The sequence below is a fragment of the Amyelois transitella genome, chromosome 18 (assembly GCF_032362555.1).
Source record: "Amyelois transitella isolate CPQ chromosome 18, ilAmyTran1.1, whole genome shotgun sequence".
Classification (NCBI taxonomy): Eukaryota; Metazoa; Arthropoda; class Insecta; order Lepidoptera; family Pyralidae; genus Amyelois; species Amyelois transitella.
In genome coordinates this window covers 9,315,998-9,336,061 of record NC_083521.1, presented here as the reverse complement: position 1 = coordinate 9,336,061, position 20,064 = coordinate 9,315,998, and the positions used below count along the sequence as shown (strand labels likewise).

General features: G+C 37.8%; 2 protein-coding genes across 3 annotated transcripts in view; one reads left to right on the top strand and one right to left on the bottom strand.

Annotated features, from left to right (window-relative positions):
* The window catches only part of LOC132902823 (protein GVQW3-like), a 61,325-nt gene extending 48,775 nt beyond the window's left edge, over positions 1-12,550 (top strand). Inside the window, exons 2-3 of one of the 2 annotated variants that reach the window (XM_060949275.1) lie at positions 11,515-12,070; positions 12,455-12,550. In XM_060949275.1, the coding sequence (XP_060805258.1) occupies positions 11,515-12,070; positions 12,455-12,498 (600 nt within the window). In that variant the 3' untranslated portion in view covers positions 12,499-12,550. Of the gene's footprint in view, positions 1-11,305; positions 12,071-12,454 lie in introns of those variants that run through there. The other variant, XM_060949276.1, reaches the window with a different exon arrangement.
* LOC106137444 (hemicentin-1) overlaps positions 1-20,064 on the bottom strand; it is a 110,412-nt gene that overhangs the window by 57,060 nt on the left and 33,288 nt on the right. The gene's annotated exons all lie outside the window — the stretch shown is intronic.

The following is a 20,064-nucleotide window of genomic DNA, read 5'->3' as shown; positions in this document are numbered from 1 at the left end:
TCAGATAAATCTGCATTTACATACACATATACATACGTACATTTGGTCACGTATATATCCCTTGCGGGGTAGGCAGAGCCAATTGTCGTGAAAAGACTGAAAGGAAAATGTCAGCTGTTTAGCTCAATGATAGAATTGAGATTCGAATAGTGACATGGGTTTTAAAGGAAGACTTATTTTCCCGTGCTCGGCCTTTTTTCCTTTATCCACATCATCAACTTCTTTATCACCTTTAAGGTAATTATGATCATTTCAGTAATCGATACCTAAGCAAGATGAAATTCAAAATATCACGTACTGGTGAAATAAAGGTCAATGTATTTGAAAACTTCATACAAATACAACATTATTAATATTCGGCTCATTGATATAGAAATAATAAATGGAGATAGATCTATGAGATTCTCACAAATATATTATTTAGGGGAAATCTTAATACAACATCTTTGTCGAATGTTCCAGCTGCTTTCTCCCCTCACAGATCGTTGAAGTCGATCAAAGGACTAGACTGAAGATACTTTTCTAAATATACTACGTATTACAATAGCATTTTGTTATTTCAACTTATATTATAAATGGGAAAGTAATTTTATTTGTTTGTTATGCCGTGTGTTTCCCGACACTAAAGAATAGGACCACTCCATCTCTTTCCCATGGATGTCGTAAAAGGCGACTAAGGGATAGGCTAATAAACGTGGGATTCTTCTTGTAGACGATGGGATAGCAACATGTCACTATTTGAATCTCAATTCCATCCAGAAGCCATACAGCTGATAATAAATATACGAGTATACGGAACAAATTACACATATTGAGTTAGCCTGGAAGTAAATTCGAGACTAGTGTTACGAGATACTACCTCAACTATACTATATTTTATAATAAATACTTACCTATATAAATCAAAATCCAAGACCCAGGCCAATCAGAAAAAGTTCCTTTCTCATCATGCCCTGGCCGGGATTCGAACCCGGGACCTCCTGCGTTGCAGACAAGCGTATTACCGCTGCGCCACAGCGGCCATTATCAATATATTAGTCACAGAAAATGCTAAATGCTAACCCATACATTGAACGGACCACCCATACGAACTAAGCATTGGGACTACCAATCAAGGATTGAATCGCGATGTTATCATTTTAACTTAAACAGCTTAAGTGGTTTCATCGGCTTTTAATTTTAAGTAAAAGCACAGTTCAGTCTTTGCAAATGTTTGTACACACTATTTGAGAATCATATATATATAGGTATATATATATATATATAGATAAAACTCTTTATTGCACCATAAGAGTAAAACATACAAAACAACTCAAAACAGATAGAGATGGTACAAAGGCGGACTTATCGCTAAAGCAATATCTTCCAGGCAACCTTTGGGTGGAAGGAAACCAAACAGGAGATTGGCGTTGGCGCAGAGCGAGATAAATAAATGTTTAAACCAGAATATATATTTATATATAATACATAATACACATAGTCACGTCTGTTACATAGCCTACTATTTTGTATATGTAAAAAAAATTAATTAATTCATTCATTTCATGCACAGACAGGTTCAAATCTCATGTTCCAATTACTCTTTTCTGAGTTAGGGATAAGTTTTAAGGCTCACGGCCTATCAGTCTTTTCAAGGCTGTTGGCTCTGTCTACCCCGCAAGGGATATAGACGTGAATATATGTATGTTGAGGGCTTACAAATGCTCCAACATTGAGCAACACTTCTCTTCATAAGGTACCTAGGTCTAATGGGAGACGCTTCATGTAAAAAATCTTATTTACCAAAACCAACCCACGTAGCATCGCACGCGCAACGCCGTTTTTATCGCGCGAAAAACTATCGCTGTCCCTTTTCACGTCATAATACAAAGCGAAACAGAGTTAGTTTATCGCGCTATAAAAACGGCTAGAATCTTACTCAAACGAGCACCCGTGTCACTTATGAAGGTAAGAACTTCGCAATCTAGATCACGATGAGTCTATGATGGAAAAAATTAAAAAAAAAAACATTGCATAGTTATAAATACCTTTAACACTTTACAGGACAGTACGGTTATAGCAGTGTGCTAAAAACTTAGAAGGTTGACAGCCCGGGCACCGCAGTCGTTTTAAAAGATAGCGTAAAGAGCGCTACGGTGGGCACCGTGCTACGTTCATACTATCATTGTAAAGAACAAGATTTACTGTCTATCTACAAGTTATTCAAACATTGTTACTGTCAAATCTAAGAACTAAAATACATACATATTTACATCGTGTAGAACCACAAAAAAGTAGTTGATATAGTGACACCACGGCAATAGCCGTTTAGTTCGCCTAGAACATTCTTTGAAATATCAAGTCAGTGTCGCAAAAATTTGTGACAGAAAACATAAGTATTTTACTCATTCTTATAAGATTCATATGTACATATGTTGTTATAAAATATAGTATCGATACTAATGCCATTACACAAATCTCGAACTTACTTTGGGGCTAGCTCAATTTGTGTGATTTGCTCAAGTTCACTTTTTGTCTAGATGAATAAAGACGAAGAGAATAATCAAAAAACTGTTGGAGGATGTGTCGACCCCGGAAGATACCGACGATGATAGATTATTTGAAACATCAGAAAATACTGAAACAGACCCTTTTGAGGCTAACTAACCGTCTTGTTGGTTTAAGTTTCTATTTATAATAACAGTCCGGTTGTATCCGTACAGAGGGTATGCCAGTAGCTACAGACGTATATTGATATTTTAGTAGTCATTTTAATAAGTACTGCTATAGACGTGGTGATTTTTTGTATGAAAAACCGGAGTGTCACCCTGTGTAATTTGAGTTCAGTATTCTGTCCTGTAAAGGGTTAACATACAAAACCAATATTGTCCTTGTGAACTGCACGAAATATTAAATAAATAATCGATGAAGCGCACTCAATTCCCTTTGACATGCTTGTTACAAAGCTATCTTCCAATTTTCAGCGCTTCAATTAAGTTTTCATGCTTCTGTCCGGGAAATTATGGTTAAAATATTATCGGAGACTGGTTGTAAGTAAGATATTCTCTACAACCCGTTTATAGCAAATTTGCGGTGTCAGCTGAAGTCAAAATGTTATTCATTTTCAAAGCATACACACATACGTATAATCACGTCTATCTATCCTAAAGACAGAACCAACAGTCTTGAAAAGACTGACAGGACGTTCAGCTGTTTGGCTTAATAATAGAATTGAGATTCAAATAGTGGCAGGTTGCTGGCCCATCTGGCCTATCCCTTAATCGCCTTTTACGACAACCATGGGAAAAAGATGGAACGGTACTATTCTTTTCTGTATTGGTGCCGGGAACCACACGGCACAGTGTATGTTTCAATACATTTAATAAATGTACTAAAAACCAAAAAATAATAAAATAGATACAGTCGTGGGAATTATAAACATATGCATAGACTAGACATTGCAATGTATGTTTAACATAAAACCGTTTAACTTAAAAAGTTTTTTTACCTATTTTTATTTTCTAGTTTTTAGTTTTTATTTCGCATTCTGTTTAATTCACATTTTATCCCACTGCTTAGATTTTAATTTTGAATAGTAAATTGTATTCTACTTGTTGAGACCTTTCATTTGATACCCATGTTGATGGGATTGATAAAACCTAAGTTATCCGCCATTTTGTAGAGGCCGCCATCTTGGATTTCAATTTTTTATAGTATATTGTATTCTGCTTGTTGAGCTCTTTCATTTGATACCCATATTGATGGGATTAATGAAACCTAAATTATCCGCCATTTTGTAACGGCGGCCATCTTGAATTTATAATGATAATGAATAAACATAATTATATTGTCACCAAAATCCAAAGTGTATACAAAATTTCAGATTAATCGGTTGACAGGAAGAGGGTGAAATTTGAATTACTAAATTTGACCCAAGAATAAAACAAACGGGGTGAGCTAAATAAAACCGTTTAAAAAAGGTTTGTAGCGACAGTCGATGCTCTATTACAGTGCTAGAAGTCAGTACAGCTATTTAGAGGACATATTGATTTAATGTGCCCTTTTAGTCTCGTCTAAAATAGTCTGGAGCAGGGCCTAATTTTAGATCAGACTAAAAAAAAACAAATGCACACACACACATGGATACGTCTATATCCCTTGCGGGGTAGACAGAGCCATTAGTCTTAGACTAGACTGAACGGTCACGTTCAGCTATTTGGCTTAATGATAGAATTGAGATTCAAATAGTGACAGGTTGCTAGCCCATCGCCTAAAAAGAATCCCAAGTTTGTAAGCCTATCCCTTAGCCGCCTTTTACGACATCCATGGGTAAGAGATGGAGTGGTCCTATACATTTTTGGATTGGTGCCGGGAACCACACGGCACAAAAAACAAATGCCGTTAAACTAATATCCTAAAATAATAATAACGATCGTATTTTGTTTGTTTCGTATCATTGTTAACGCCGTGCGGTTCCCGGCACCAATAGAAAAAGAATGGGACCACTCCATCTCTTTCCCATAGATGTCGTAAAAGGCAACTAAGGGATATGCTTATATACTTGTTAAAGTGGATACTTTTACGGTAGGTATCCATTGGAAAGAAACCTATCCCTTAGTCGCCATTTAAATACGACTTCCATGGGAAATAGATGGAGTGATCCTATTCTTTTTTTAGATTTGCGCTAGGAACCACACGGCACAGTTAAACAAAGAGTAAAAAAGCATTTATTAAATGAAAACCATCTGTCTGTTTATATACGAGTATGTATGTATGTACGAGTATGTATGAAAACCACATACCTATATCTATTACTCTCAATCTTGCGCAATGGCAAAAACAATAGCCGATAAAATTCACTAAAAGTCTGAGCGAAACCTGTTCTCGATATAAACAATTCACATATCGAATGCTTCCCGAAATTAGACTTTTCCATTTCGTTTACCGTGCCACGGTAAAGGTAAATCACGGATTTTATAATACTAGATATGACTCAGTTAGTTATATAAAAAAATTATAATGTTAACGATAAAGTTAATGCCGTGTGGTTCCCGGCACCAATAGATAAAAAGAATAGGACCGCCCCATCTATTTCCCATGGATGTCGTAAAAGGCGACTAAGGGATAGGCTTATAAACTTGGGATTTTTCTTTTGGGCGACGGGCTAGCAACCTGTCACTTTATATGATCATCTCAATTCCATCACAAAGCCAAACAACTGAACGTGACCTATCAGTCTTTTCAAGACTGTTAGCTCTGTCTACCCCGCAAGGGATATAGACGTGATTATATGTATATAAATGTTTGTTACTAACTGACCGCCTAAAATAATTCCAATTTTATTAGTCTTGATTTACTTTAACAATAAGCATGGGAAGAGAAGAGAGTCAACTGTCACACACAAAAATGTCACTTCAATATTTCCAATATCTACGTTACGGGTTACGGGCCTTTGGTAAATCCACGCATGATTTGCATACAGAGTTCGTTTGCTCGGAATCAAAGTTCGGGCTTAAACGGTTAATTAATCTGAGGAATCCGATGTGGATGCGACCAGGAAACAATATACTATGGAATTTGGCCCCGGCCGGGTTTTTGCGATATAATTCTAGGGTTCACATTACTTTTTATGTAAAAATTTTACGAATATATATTTTTATTTATTATTCAATCCGATATTCACTTGTATGGCGCGATACTGGAGCTTACAAAATTAAATTGTGATGCTCTTTTGTTAATGCTCTATATTTCCTTTTATTTTTTATCGAACCGCGGTCAATTTAACTGTTTGAGATTTGCAATTATATTAAGATACTGTTTGATATTAAATGTACCGTGTGGTTCCCGGCACCAATAAAAAAAAGAATAGGATCACTCCATCTCTTTCCCGTGGATGTCGTAAAATGCGACTAAGGGATAGGCTAACAAGCTTGGGAAGCTTTACGACATCCAAGGGAACGAGATGGAGTGGTCCTATTCTTTTTTGTTGGCGCTGGGAACGACATGACAGCGTATAGTATATGTATATAATATAGTATATGTAAGGTTTACATATGTAGACCTTCGTTTACGTAAACAGTTATACAATTAAATTACAAGATCCAAATACAATTGTCGAAGGATAAACGGAGCGATAACTACGCCTACATTGTATGACAATATTCATTTACAAAGATAGTATTCAAAGTTACCCGCCCGTCGATATCATTGTTCTCGGCACATAGATATAGAAACGTAATAGACAGAACTATTGCTTATCTGTGTAATTTGTCTCGTATTTGTACATTGAATTTGTGTTTAAGATAGAGCCTGATTAAAATGCGTGCGCATGTTCAAATCATACACCGGCCGCGTATTAATGATTCTTTTTTTTTTGTGGTTAACGTACATTAGTTTGGTTACTTATCGATGCTTTTACGGATTAGGTAAGGAAGGAGAATGGATGTGTAACTTTGATATTATTATTATTACAAATTGCAAAGGAGAGACTGGAGTCAATTCGTGTAAGAATCTGTCCTGCCTAGAATTGTGGCTATTGATCTCTCTCACTAGAGATAAAGACGATGTTGACTACATTCATGTTGACTTTGTGAGCTTTTTTTACAACTTTACTGGTGTACTTATTGAAAATCTTACGTGAATGAACAATACTTTTAACCAAATTACTTCAATACACCAAAAAAAAAATTGGTAGTCATTTTTGTTTTAATAGTCTGTGTAATATTATAAAGCTGAAGAGTTTGTTTGTTTGTTTGTTTGAACGCGCTAATCTCAGGAACTACTGGTTCGCATTAAAACATTATTTTTGTGTTGAATAGACCATTTATCGAGGAAGGCTTTAGGCTATATAACATCACGCTTCAACTATTAGGAGCGAAGAAATAATCGCCCTAGAGGGTTTCAATGATGCCCAAAATAATTATTCCACGCGGACGCGAGTCGCGGGCACAGCTAGTCAATAATATTATTAAAGCCCGCTCTAACAATTACTCCATCTACGCCTCTCGATACGATTGTTCGAGCACTTCAAGTTGCGCATTCAATTTGCATTCACTGCAGCAGTCATTTTTGCAGCAAACTGGGACGGAGTGACGCTGAAAGGGCTGAATATTGATTTGTATTGTAAAACATATGGGTGACTCTAAGACAATGGCCGTTATGGGGGACGTGACACGATTTCAGTAGAAATGCCATGATTCAATCATTAAGAGAATTAGTAAGAGATGATGTTACGGTGCAGTAATATCGTGAGGAAACCTGTACGTAAAAACTTAAATCACGTTATTATCCCTTACGTGTTGGACAGAGTCAATATTCTTGAAGAAATGAAAGGCCACGTTTAGCTATTGAGATTCAAGTGATACTGACAGGTTGCTAGTCACTCGTCTAAGAGATGGATCCCTAGTGTATTATCCCTTCCCTTGATTGTTTTTACAATCTGAAGGAAAGAGAAGCGGCTAGCACGCACTAAGTATTTTACTTATTTACATTCTAGATTTTATAAGCATATGAATCCGCCCGCGCGAATTAAGCATCATCTACATGCCCGAATTCAATGCAAAAGAACACAGTTATTTCGTAAATCCCACGGGAACAGAAACAAACAAACAAACAAAAAATTTGGTACATACATACATAAAATCACGCTTCTTTCCCGGAGGGGTAGGCAGAGACTACCTCTTTCCACTTGCCACGATCTCTGAATATTTCCTTCGCTTCATCCACATTCATAACTCTCTTCATGCAAGCTCGGCGGTTTCGGGTACTTTTGACCAGACCCTTTACCAGGACGTCCTTAATTTGATCAAGATACGTTCGTCTAGGTCTTCCCACTCCGACCTTTCCCTCCACACTCTCCTTGTATATCTGCTTAGTCAACCTGTTTTCATTCATCCTCTCCACATGACCGAACCATCTCAACATACCCTTTTCTATTCCTGTAACTACATCTACTTTCTTTTAAAATTAGGTACATTCGCATTTTTAGTTAAAATACAAAAAAAATGAGTATTAAAGCGTCGGGGATCGAATCGGTGAGACGCCCGGTTGAAATGCGTGTAGTGCAAAAAGGCACAGCTTCAAAGCCCAATGACTATTTTCAAAGTTATGCACATTAATACTAACCGATGCTCTTACGGTGAGGGAAATCATCGTGAGATAACCTGCACATTCAGGCAACTGGATGTGTAACCATGACCGATCCAATACGGGTTGGGTTTACCTGCAAAGGTTGTAGAGGTCCGATGGACGTCGTTTCATGTAAAAACCCGACTCATCCAATCCAGGATCCATGGTCAAAGGCATGTCCCGGGTTTCCCTCCAGAGTGGTGAGGATGCAACCGGGACTAAAGCCAGATGGAAGAGGTAAGTAAGATAATTAACCGGGACTAACATTAAGAGATTATAAATCTATGAAGAAGCTTACAAACTCAACAATCCATTTGTCCAATTCTAAAGCCTCATTAAAAATAAACTTCCAATCTTTATTAGTACTAATTTCAACACCTTTCTCTGATCCCACGTATAATCTGTACACTAATTAAATTACGCAACTAACTTAAAACTTAAAGCACTTATAAACAGTTAAATCTTTAAGCAGCAGATTGAGATATAAACTTCCATTCGAGATCCATTCAGAAATGACTACAAATTAATTGGGGCAAGTTTGGGACGAACTCAATTAATGGAGCGAAGTTCAGCTGTCCCCTCGGCTACTCAGATCTTTGGCTAAATTAAAACTGATAAGACGGGAAGGTATTTCTTGCTTAGATATGGGAATGGATTGGACAAATCTATACTTATATTATAAAGCTGAAGAGTTTGTTTGTTTGAACGCGCTAATCTCAGAAACTGCTGATTCGAATTGGAAAATTCTTTATGTGTTGAAAAGACCATTTATCGAGGAAGACTTTAGGCTATATAACATTACGCTGCAACTATTAGGAGCGAAGAAATAATGGAAAATGTGACATCCTTGAGGGTTCCAATTATGCCCAAAACAACTATTCAACGACAAAGTCGCGGGCACAGCTAGTCTTATCTAATCTAAGGACGCCGAAAAGCGGAACAAGTGGAGAGAGAAAGGTCGGAAGGCTCCCGGGCCCCGAAACTCTTCTGTGGAGGGTGCAACCGGGAATGAGCAGAGATGAGAGAGTGTAGCTATGATTCGGCTCGACCACCATCAAAGGGAAGATCTTCCGCCAGGCTAGGTGTGATGCCTGGGGAACCGCGGCTCCAACGATGTTGTATCGGAGGTTGTATATATGCTCCAATCCGTGAAATCTTTGCTTGCTCCAAATGGATTGGATTGGACAAAGAGCTTACGAAACGAGTGGTCAAAAGAGACATATACCTAAGTGTGAGATCCTATTGAATTTAAATCCCAACGTATTTTTTTTGACCGACTTTAAAAGAGGAGGAGTTTCTCAATCCGACCGTATTTAGATTAAATTTATAAACCTTTATAGGAAGTAGCGGGTAGGTATTTATAATGTAGTTAGTAGTATCACATAATGTAGTTAATATATAATGTAGTTTGCCGACAAGACGTACGTCTGATCATAGACGCTGAGGATTCGACCCAGCCACGCAAAAGCGTCAGCTGTGCAAGTGCAAATTATGGCACTACCTACAACATACATACATACATGTCGTTACTTCTATATCCCTTGCGGGGTAGACAGAGCCAACAGTCTCGAAAAGACCAATAGGTGGCCTATTAAAATAAAAAAAATAAAGTACATTAATCCTATCTATAGACAGATTTTTGAATTAATTTAATGTGTAGGTAGTGTGGTGCCGTGTGGTTCCCGGCACCAGTACAAAAAAGAATAAGACCACTCCATCTCTTTCCCATGGATGTCGTAAAAGGCGACAAAGGGATTGGCTGATAGACTTGGGATTCTTCTTTAAGCGATGGGCTAGCAACCTGTCACTTAATTCTATCATTAAGCCAAACAGCTGAACGTAGCCTATCAGTCTTTTCAAGACTGTTGTTTGTCTACCCGGCAAGGGATATGGACCTGATTATGTGTATGTATGTACAATTAATTTTCTCACAATCCAACCACAATGGATTGTTAAAGAAAGATATTGAAAACAACCTTGTAACACTGTCATTCACGGGACGCAAGTACGAATGGACATTGTGACAATTTGCTGACAATTCAGTGTGTTGTAGTCATTTGAAACTTCGTTTGCGTAATTTTTCATCTTTGTTATCATCCGTTAATTGTCTGATATATACATAGATATATGTGATCAAGTCTATATCCCTTGCGGGGTAGACAGAGCCAACAGTTTTGAAAAAACTGATAAGCCAGGTTCAGCTTAGTGATAGAATTGAGATTGAAATAGTGACAGGTTGCTAACCCATCGCCTGAAAGGAGAATCCCAAGTTTATAAGTCTTTAGTCGCCATCCATTACTTACGTTACTTTACGACATCCATTTTTTTTTAAACAAATGACACTAATTGAGTTAGCCTCGAATTAAGTTCGAGACTTGTGTTACGAGATACTAACTCAAAGATATTTTAAAATAAATACTTATAGAGAAACATCCAAGACCTAGGCCAATCAGAAAAGTTTCTTTTCCCATCTAAACCTGGCCGAGATTCGAACCCGGGACCTCCATTGTCACAGACAAGCGTACTACCGCTGCGCCACAGAGGCCGTCAGAATCCATGGGAAGGAGGGAGAGATTTAGATAGGTCCAGTAAAATGTTTCTACATTCCTTATCTTTGCCGCAACTCAAATGAATAAGTTTTATGTTGTCTATAACAGTTGCTCGTTATTCAAGTGGGAATCATGAAATTGGAATAGAGAATGGCGTCGCCATACGGTGCCGTGACAAATGTGATGGTAACAGAAAAATCCTCCTTGTTAACTTCCCATTTTTACATACATACATACATATGATCACGTCTATATCCCTAGCGGGGTAGACAGAGCCACCAGTCTAGAAAAGACTGATAGGCCACGCTCATCTGTTTGGCTTAGTGATAGAATTGAGTTTCAAATAGTGACAGGTTGCTAGCGCATCGCCTAAAAGAAGAATCCCAAGTTCATAAGCCAATCCCTTAGTCGCCTTTTACGACATCCATGGGAAAGTGATGGAGTGTTAACTCCCTGTTAACTTCCCATTTTTGTACATACATACATACTCGTGCATACATAAGAAGGCCTGGTTGGCCTTTTTCTGGAGGGGTAGGCAGAGACTACATCTTGTGACCTGTAAATGATGTTATACATTCAGTCAGAAAAGTATCGGGAATGGATTATTTATTTATGGTTCCAAATTCAAATTTTTGTTTGTTTTTGTTGTTGTTAGATTGGCACAACTGTTTTCCATTTTGGCGCGGAGTTTGAGTTGCATCTGTTGTTTACATTAAATACAGTGCTATTTTTAGTTATATCATATCTAGTGTGTATTGCTAATTTCATAATGGATAAAAACATCGAACAAAGAGTTTGTCTTAAATTTTGCATTGCCAATGGAATATCGTGTTCGGAGTCACTGAAAAAGTTACAGAAGGCTTACGGTGAATCGACTTTATCAAAAACTCGTGCTTATGAGTGGTACAAAGCGTTCAAAAGCGGTCGAGATGTGATGGAAGATTTGCCTCGCTCTGGTAGGCCATCAACGTCTGCAACTGAAGTTAACATCGCAAAAGTGAAGGAAATAGTGACTGAAAATCCTCATTCAACTTTGAGAGAGATAGCCACCGAACTTTCTGTATCTCACGAGTCGATCCGTACCATTTTAACTAATAATTTGGGTATGAAACATGTTGCCGCTCGGCTAGTCCCAAAAGACCTGAATTTTTTTCAAAAACTCAATCGCATGAGAGTCGCTGAGGACATGCTAGAACGAGTCAATTCCGACCCAACATTCATGAAACGCATTGTTACTGGTGACGAGACGTGGGTTTACGAGTTTGACATGCAAACTAGTCAACAAGCTTCGGAGTGGCGCCTTCCAACTGAACCAAAACCGAAAAAACCACGCCAAAGTCGTTCAAAAGTCAAAGTCATGTTGACTGTTTTCTTTGACTATCGCGGTGTTGTGCACTCGGAATTCTTGCCGGAAGGTCAAACGGTAAATAAGGAATATTATTTGAGTGTTATGCGGCGTTTAAGAGAACAAATCCGACGAAAAAGGCCAGATTTGTGGAAAGAAAATTCTTGGATTTTGCACCATGATAATGCACCTTCGCACAAGGCCATCATTGTGAACGAATTTTTAACCAAACACTCAACAAATACCATCGAGCAACCACCATATTCACCAGATATGGCTCCAGCCGACCTTTTTCTTTTTCCTAAACTCAAATTACCACTTCGTGGCACCCGTTTTCAATCGGTAGAAGACATAAAAGAGAATTAGCGGCGAGAACTGACCTCAATTCCGGAAACAGGGTTTAAAAAATGTTTTGATGATTGGATTATTCGTTGGCGTAAGTGTATCGTTTCTAAAGGAGCATATTTTGAAGGTGATAAAATAAATTTGGATGAATAACAAACAGTTTGTGTATTATTGATCTTTTCCTGCTACTTTCTTGACAGAGTAGTATGTTCTTTTCAAAAGTCATTATTCGCTAAAAGCGATAAGACAGACCATCGTACTGCATATACGTATTTGCAATATCTACAAAATTAGTTTTTTTATTTTGTGTGCAAAAAAGAGTTATTCATTCATTCATTTATTCATTGGAATGACCACGTCTTTTTTTACATTTTTACCTTTTTCTTTTTACGGTTCGGTTTCGGTACATACGGTTTTGTTTCATATCTGTAAATTATATAATTTGTGTCGCCGTGCTCATCCACTCATACTAGCGCAATTTCCTAGCGGCATATGACGTGAAATGTCTTATTTTATGAACTGACTGCGACATATAACTCGTAAGAGTTGAATTACGTTGATATTGAAAGTTTCTTGATGAGATCATTGAAGTATTCACGGTGATGAAGCGAATAAGTTAAATAGACCGGAACAAGAACATGATAATGATATTCGCAAACTAAAAACGAAAATCTTTTTTGGAAACTTAAAATTCGTGACTGCTTGCTGGTTAGCGCGTAGGAATTTTTTTGATGATGTGAAAGATGCTGTGAATGTGTTCTGTCTTCGGCAAATCAATAATGGGTCGTCCTAATTTGATATTTTATGTATGTTTATGTTTTTTGTATGTATGTTTATGTATCTTGTATGTATTTTTGCATTTTGTTTGTAATGTATGTATTTTGCAGTATGCATCGCACCACCAACTTAAAGTTTTTCTGTTCGGTCAGCTGGTAGTCTGGCAGAGAATGCCAGTCTTAAATAAATAAATCATTTTTTTTGTGCAATAAAGTTTTAAATAAATAAATAAATAAACCTTTCGGTTCGGTAAACCTCAGGAACTACTGGTTCGAATTGAAAAATTATTTTTGCGTTGCTATTCAACGACCATTTATCGAGGAAGGCTTTGGGTTTGAATAACATCACGCTGCAACTTTTAGGGGTGAAGATAATAATGGAAAAAGTGAAAAAAAAAACGGAAAAAATTATTCAATGATGCCCAAAATAACTATTCCACGCGGACGAAGTCTCGGGCACAGCTAGTTTTACATTATTAGACATGATAGATTATTATGAGTTTACGAGATTTCCTCAAGTTTTCACCTCACACATACACATTTCTACATCCACTATAATTTCCATACTATAACAAGAATTGTTTCACGTCCTTTGCGAGTTCAAAATTAAATCTACGCTCATCACATCTCTTTAAATTGTGTTCTTCGATAATGATCTCTAAGACATTGTGCATATGACACAAATTGTCACGGCTGAACATGATCGATTGCTAAATCTGCATAGACTAGATACAGCTGGGCATTGGAGGCAGGAAATTACGCTGACAATGATGTTATTCTCGGTAAAAGGGTAAGATACGTTGTCGGAATACTAAAGTTGGGTGGAATTTTTGTTTATATATTTTTAGACATTTTTTCACAGACGGATTATGAAATTCAGGAGTATACATATATATAATCACGTCTATTTCCTTTGCAGGTTAGACAGAGCCAATAGTCTTGAAAATACTGATAGGCCACGTTCAGCTGTTTGGCTTAATGATAGAATTGGGATTCAAATAGGTTGCTAGCCTAAAAGAAGAATCCCAAGTTTCTAAGCCTATCCCGTAATCGCCTTTTACAACAATTATGGGAACGAGATGAAGTAATCCTATTCTTTTTTTATTGATCAATATACATATTTCAAAATTTAGGTTTATTATGTAGTCTAGGAAATAAGAAAAAAAAATCCTAGACGAGTACTTTAGTAAAACTAAATTAGGAATAATAATAATAAAAAAAATAAAAATCGTTTATTTCCTCAATTAACAAAGACTTAACATGGTTTCTTAATGCTAGTACTCAGGTAAGTTGGCATGTTACATCAATCTTTGAGGAGAGGCTAGTTCCTGAAATAGGATCTTGCGAACCTGTGCTACGGGTAGCTAGGCCTCCTCCTCGGATATAAGTAAATGCTAGGAGTAAAGTCTTAAATATAGGGAGAATTAACTAAATAGGTACCTACGTACAAAGGAATGGTGGAAAATAATAGGATGAATTTATGAGGGATCGAGATAAGAAATGGAAGGGGAATTAGAGGAAATGTTCATGTGTATGTATGTTTGTGTGTATGATGTGTTGTGTGTTGTTGTGTTTGGTGAGTGACTGGAGTGTTTAAGGCACGATGATGAGGTAGTGATAAAAAAACAAAAAAAAAAGAGATAGGGCGAGGTGGGTGTATTCCAGGTAAATTTTGAGTATGTGGTAGGATGGTTGGATAGTAAAATTGTAGATGAAAGCAATAATTTAGTGAAGGAGGAGGTCAGTTTATCGGTATTAGAAGGTTTTCGGTGCTGGGATAGTCAAGAGATTTGAGGTATTGAGTAACAGTTTTTTTACAAGAGAATTTATGGAGAGGGTAAATATTGAGCAATGCATTAAGTTTGTTGTATAAATATGGACCGAGGAAACAGAAAAAATTGTGAGAAGTTGCCGTGTTAAATCGGTACCGTGTGCAGACTGGTCCCCTTCTACGCTGAAATCTTCGTAAGTTGGGATCGTATTGGACTTGGGAGTGCTGTTTAAGTATCGTGTACAGCACAAAGGACTGTCTAACTGTGAGCACGTCCCAGGTTCTGTACAAATCAGTCGTTGGATGGAGGTAAGAAAGGCCCGCCGCAACCTTGAGAATGGCACGTTGGGCTCTCTCCACCACCAGGAGGTGAGTTTTGGCTGTTCCGCCCCAGGATGTGATGCAGTAATTCACTAACGACTGGCATAAGGCATTATATACAATCTTTATTATTTTGCGGTTTGAAATGTGCCGTAGGGTTTTAAAAATATATATAAGTTTGCGGAGCCTGGCCGTTAGTGATTCGATATGTGAAGCAAACGACAAGGTATGGTCAATTATGACACCCAAGTATTTGGTTTGATCTGTTTTATGGAGGGCAGGACAGTGGCAGTTTTGAGCTTGGTTACAGTCGGAGATATGGGATTTTATACTGAGGGTGGCAGGAGGTAGATAACTAGTTTTGAGAGCAAAAGGGATGTAAGCGGTTTTGTTTATATTCAGTGTTAGAGAGTTGAAGTTTAGCCAATCTTTCACAGTGTCGAAGCCAACCTGGGCTTTGGAGAAGGTGTCCTCCCAGGAGTCGCCAGAGAAGAACAGAGCTGTGTCATCAGCAAACGCAAGGATTTTTGCATCTTCGAGTTGGAGTTGGCAAAGGCTGTCAATGTAGACGAGAAAGAGGGTGGGAGAGATTATGCTTCCCTGTGGGAGGCCAAAAGTGAGACATACCTCGTCACTCGTCCACTCACCTATCATGGTTTGTTGAGTTCTGTTGCTGAGGAAGTCTGAAAATAGTTTAAGCGGGATTCCTCTAACTCCAACCCTTTCCAGCTTGTCCAATAGAATGGGAATGGACACTGTGTCGAAGGCTTTTTTGAGGTCCAGAAATATAGTTAGACACTTCTTTTTCCCGTCCAGTGAGGTGATAACTGAGTGGACAAGCTCGTGGACCGCCTCGCCAGTGGACTTACCGGTTCGAAACCCAAACTGAGTGTTTGAAAGCAAGTTGTTTGTTTCCAAGAAGCTTATGAGTTTGTTGTTCATAATTCGTTCTAGAATCTTTGAAAGAGAAGAGAGTAAAGAAATTGGTCGATAATTGTCTACCCTATTTTTATCTCCGTCTTTATGGATAGGCTTGATAAGGGCCTTTTTAAAGGGAGCGGGGAAGGTGCCTTGTTCTAAAGACAGGTTACATATGTGGGTAATAGGTTTAGTCAGCAAAAGGGCATATCTTTTGATAACTTTGTTTGGAATTTGATCCGGGCCAACCGCACATCTTTCTTTTAGGCTTATTATGATGCTAAAGACATCCTCTTCAAGTACTGGGGTCATTTGAAGGCTATGTAGACATGAGCATGTAGAAGGGAGCGTATACATGGGAGATTTGTAGCTAGAGGGGATTTTGCCAGCCAATTTCCCTCCCACGTCAGCAAAAAATCTGTTTACCTGGTTTATGCTTTCACTTGGGGCCTCAGGGGTAATTAGGGACAGGGAATGATCGGGTGAGCGATTGGTGCCACTTATATCTTTAATAACCTTCCAAAGCTGTTTGCAGTTATTTTGAGATGCTTGAATTTGTAGCCTTTCGTATTTTCTTTTTGACTTTTTAAGGACCGCCGAACAGAAACTCCTGTAGCGTTTGTATGTCGAGGCCAGAACTTCGTTTGTCGGGTTCTTTTTATGTTTTTTATGTAAGTTGTCCCGGTTTTTAATGCATCGGAGAAGCCCTTTAGTTATCCAAGGCTTGTGTATTATTTTCCGTTTGGGAGTTTTTGACCTATAGGAGCTGCTTTTAATGGCCAAGTAAACAGTTTCAATAAAGAGGTTGGCGGCTGCATTTGGGTTAGTGCAGTTTAGGATAGGTTCGAAGTTTAGCTCAGACATGTTTTGATCTAGAACCTTAAAATCAATTCGGTATTCATTTTTGCTATGGGTGGATGTAAGGTTATATTGCATCTGTAGATTAAGGGCCACCGTGAAGTGATCTGTTAGGGTGGAGTTAATGACCAGGCAAGAAGCATCGTGTTTAGATTTTAACATCATGTGGTCATAACAGGTGCGTCCGTGGGTGGGGAGGGAGTGGCAGGAGAGCACACCATGGCCAGCGAGAATATTTAAGTAGTCATGGTGAGTTTTGTTGGGGTTGTTAGGTAATATATCAATGTTAATGTCTCCACATAAAATAATGTTTTTAAATGTCTTTAAATTGGACAGGGCTTTATCAAGTGACTGTAAGAAATTTGAGACGTCTTTGTGAGCCGGGGGTCTGTAAATTCCTATAACACAGGTGGATTGGTCGATTTTTAATATAAGGCAGTTTGCATCTTCCACAGGGGGCTCTTCGATCGTTGCATTTAGGGATTTGTGGTAGTATATCGTGACTCCTTCGTTTTGTGTGAAATTCCGGGACGTGGTAAACTGCATATAGTTATCTAGCTTCGGTATGTGTTTAGTACTTGGTAGCCAACACTCCGATAGGACTATAACATCCCAGGGGACCTCGGATGCTTGAAGTAAGGCGGTGAAATCTTGCATATTGCAGTTTAAGCTGCGAATATTTTGGGAAATTATGTTTAAAGACCGGCTATCGCAAGATATATGTTCTTTGATCTCATCAGCGCTGCACTCAATAATACGAGCTACAGACAGAGAGTCCAAATCCGAGGAGGAATATTCGGTTCATAAATTATGAAAGCTACTAGTTACAGCTCCCATTCGTTTGTGATGGGCAAATGAATGAATGAATTCTGTGTTCGAATTAAAATTGACACCAGATTTTTTTTTTATTGACTGGTGGTCTTACAAAATGCATATCAAAAATAATGTTACCTACATACCGACAATCAGGCAAATGGAGTCGGGAAAGTGTTACTTACACCAAAATTGCTGCTTATTTAATTTATTATCATTCCTCGAAGCGCATAATCAGATCAACTGCTTCTTGCGTTTGTAAGAGAAGATAATTTATTTAGCTCTCACTCAATTCTATGTGACATGAGTACAATCTAACAAACAAAATTTGAGACCTTCATAATAAGGTGCCGTGTGGTTCCCGGCACCAATAGAAAAAAGAATAGGACGACTCAATCTCTTTCTTATGAATGTCGTAAAAGGCGACATTCATAAGAATAAGAAACAAGAAACCTATCCCTTAGGCTTATAAAGTTTACGATTGTCCTTGTAGGCGATGAGCTGTCACAATTTTAATCTCAATTCTAACATTAAGCCAAACAGCTGAACGTGGCCAATTAGTCTTTTCGATATTGTTGGCTCTGTTTATCCCGCAAGGGTATAGACGTGATTATTTGTAATGTGTCAAGAAACCATGGCCCTGTAAAATAAAAAAAAAATACTTCTATGTTTATCACAATTTGTGTCGAAATTTTCTTCTCTTTTATTAACTCCAACGGATTTTTGAAATTTTCAAAATAATAACAAATAATGTTATCATTAGTTAAAGCCAAATCTATCCAATAACCAATCTATGGTCGAGTCGCAATGCGTAGATACGCATTACTTGGAAGTAAATTGCCGTTTCTGATTTTACCCGTAGTCATATCCAGGTGAAATTGTACTGGATATTATCTTTCAGGAATATGATGAAGTCTATTTTAGTATAACAGCATTAGAGATGAACGTGCCGTGTGGTTCCCGGCACCTCGATAAAAACGGCGTCGCGCGTGCCTTTCTACCGGGAGCTAGTCAAATCTAGGTCTTATCGTAACGTAATAAATTCTAGGTCTTCGATTCTTTGAGATTTTTTTACATGTCACAGAAAAATCCCATCACTACAGAGAAGACAGTTAATTAGGTAGATTTATTACTTGTTCTTATAATTAGGAAATTGTTAAAAAAATATACTGATGTACAGTCTTCCTCTATATTCGCACTGAAAGTCATTGTCAAATCAATATACTCACGTCCCGTTATGAGAAGACAATTTAAAATAGTTTACTAATTAAACAGAGACTCTAAATATCAAAGTGACGAAGCAATATGATTCACTTGAGAAAATTAGCGATACAGAAATGGCATGATTCTAAGAACCCAGTTATTGTTTTGACACAGTAATAATTATATCAAATACTAGCTGTGCCCGCAAATTCGTCCGCGTAAAATAGTTATTTTGGGCATCATTAAAGCCCTCAAAGATGACAAATTTTCCTCGTTTTTTTTTCGCATTTTCCATTATTTCTTCGCTCCTTATAGTTGCAGCATGATGTATGTATTAATTTTTTATACAAATATTTGTTAATTTTTAACAATACGCAAATCACTTAATCTCTGACAAAAATAAAATCTAAAAATATAGTTAACACCAATTTTTAAAGTCGTCTCTGTCTACCCCGTTAGGGATAAAGACGTGATTATGTCTGTGTATTGTATTGTCACTGGAGCCGCATTAGCAGGAGCTGCTAAGAGACGTCGCATAAAGGGTCGTGTCTACACGGTTACATCAAAAGGATACGCCGAGAATACAGTTACAGGCAGTTCGTTTCCATTGTCGTGTCACTGGAAAGTTCCATTGTCGTGTCACTGAAATTTTTTATTGTCGTGTCACTGGAATTCTCCATTGTCGTGTCACTGAAATTTTCCTATCGATAGCCCTAGCTTAGTTTGGTACAATAATATCGTAGACTACAAAACTATCGATAGTAACTTCGATCAATACTACCGATAGTAACTTCGATCAATACTGTCGATAGTTTTCACCTATCGATAGCAGCGACAATCGCTTAGCGATAGCGTATAAGCGTGATAAGTATCATTAGCGACACTATCAATACTTAAGATTCAATATCAGGAACTAAAAAGGAACTTTAAAATATTATCGTGTCGTATGGAACAATGGAAACCCATCAACCACTACGAACGTTATTAGATCCGAGAGCGGTACGCGGTAAAGGGCTATGTTTTATGTATACCACGTTCTACTACACTTATTATACGTAT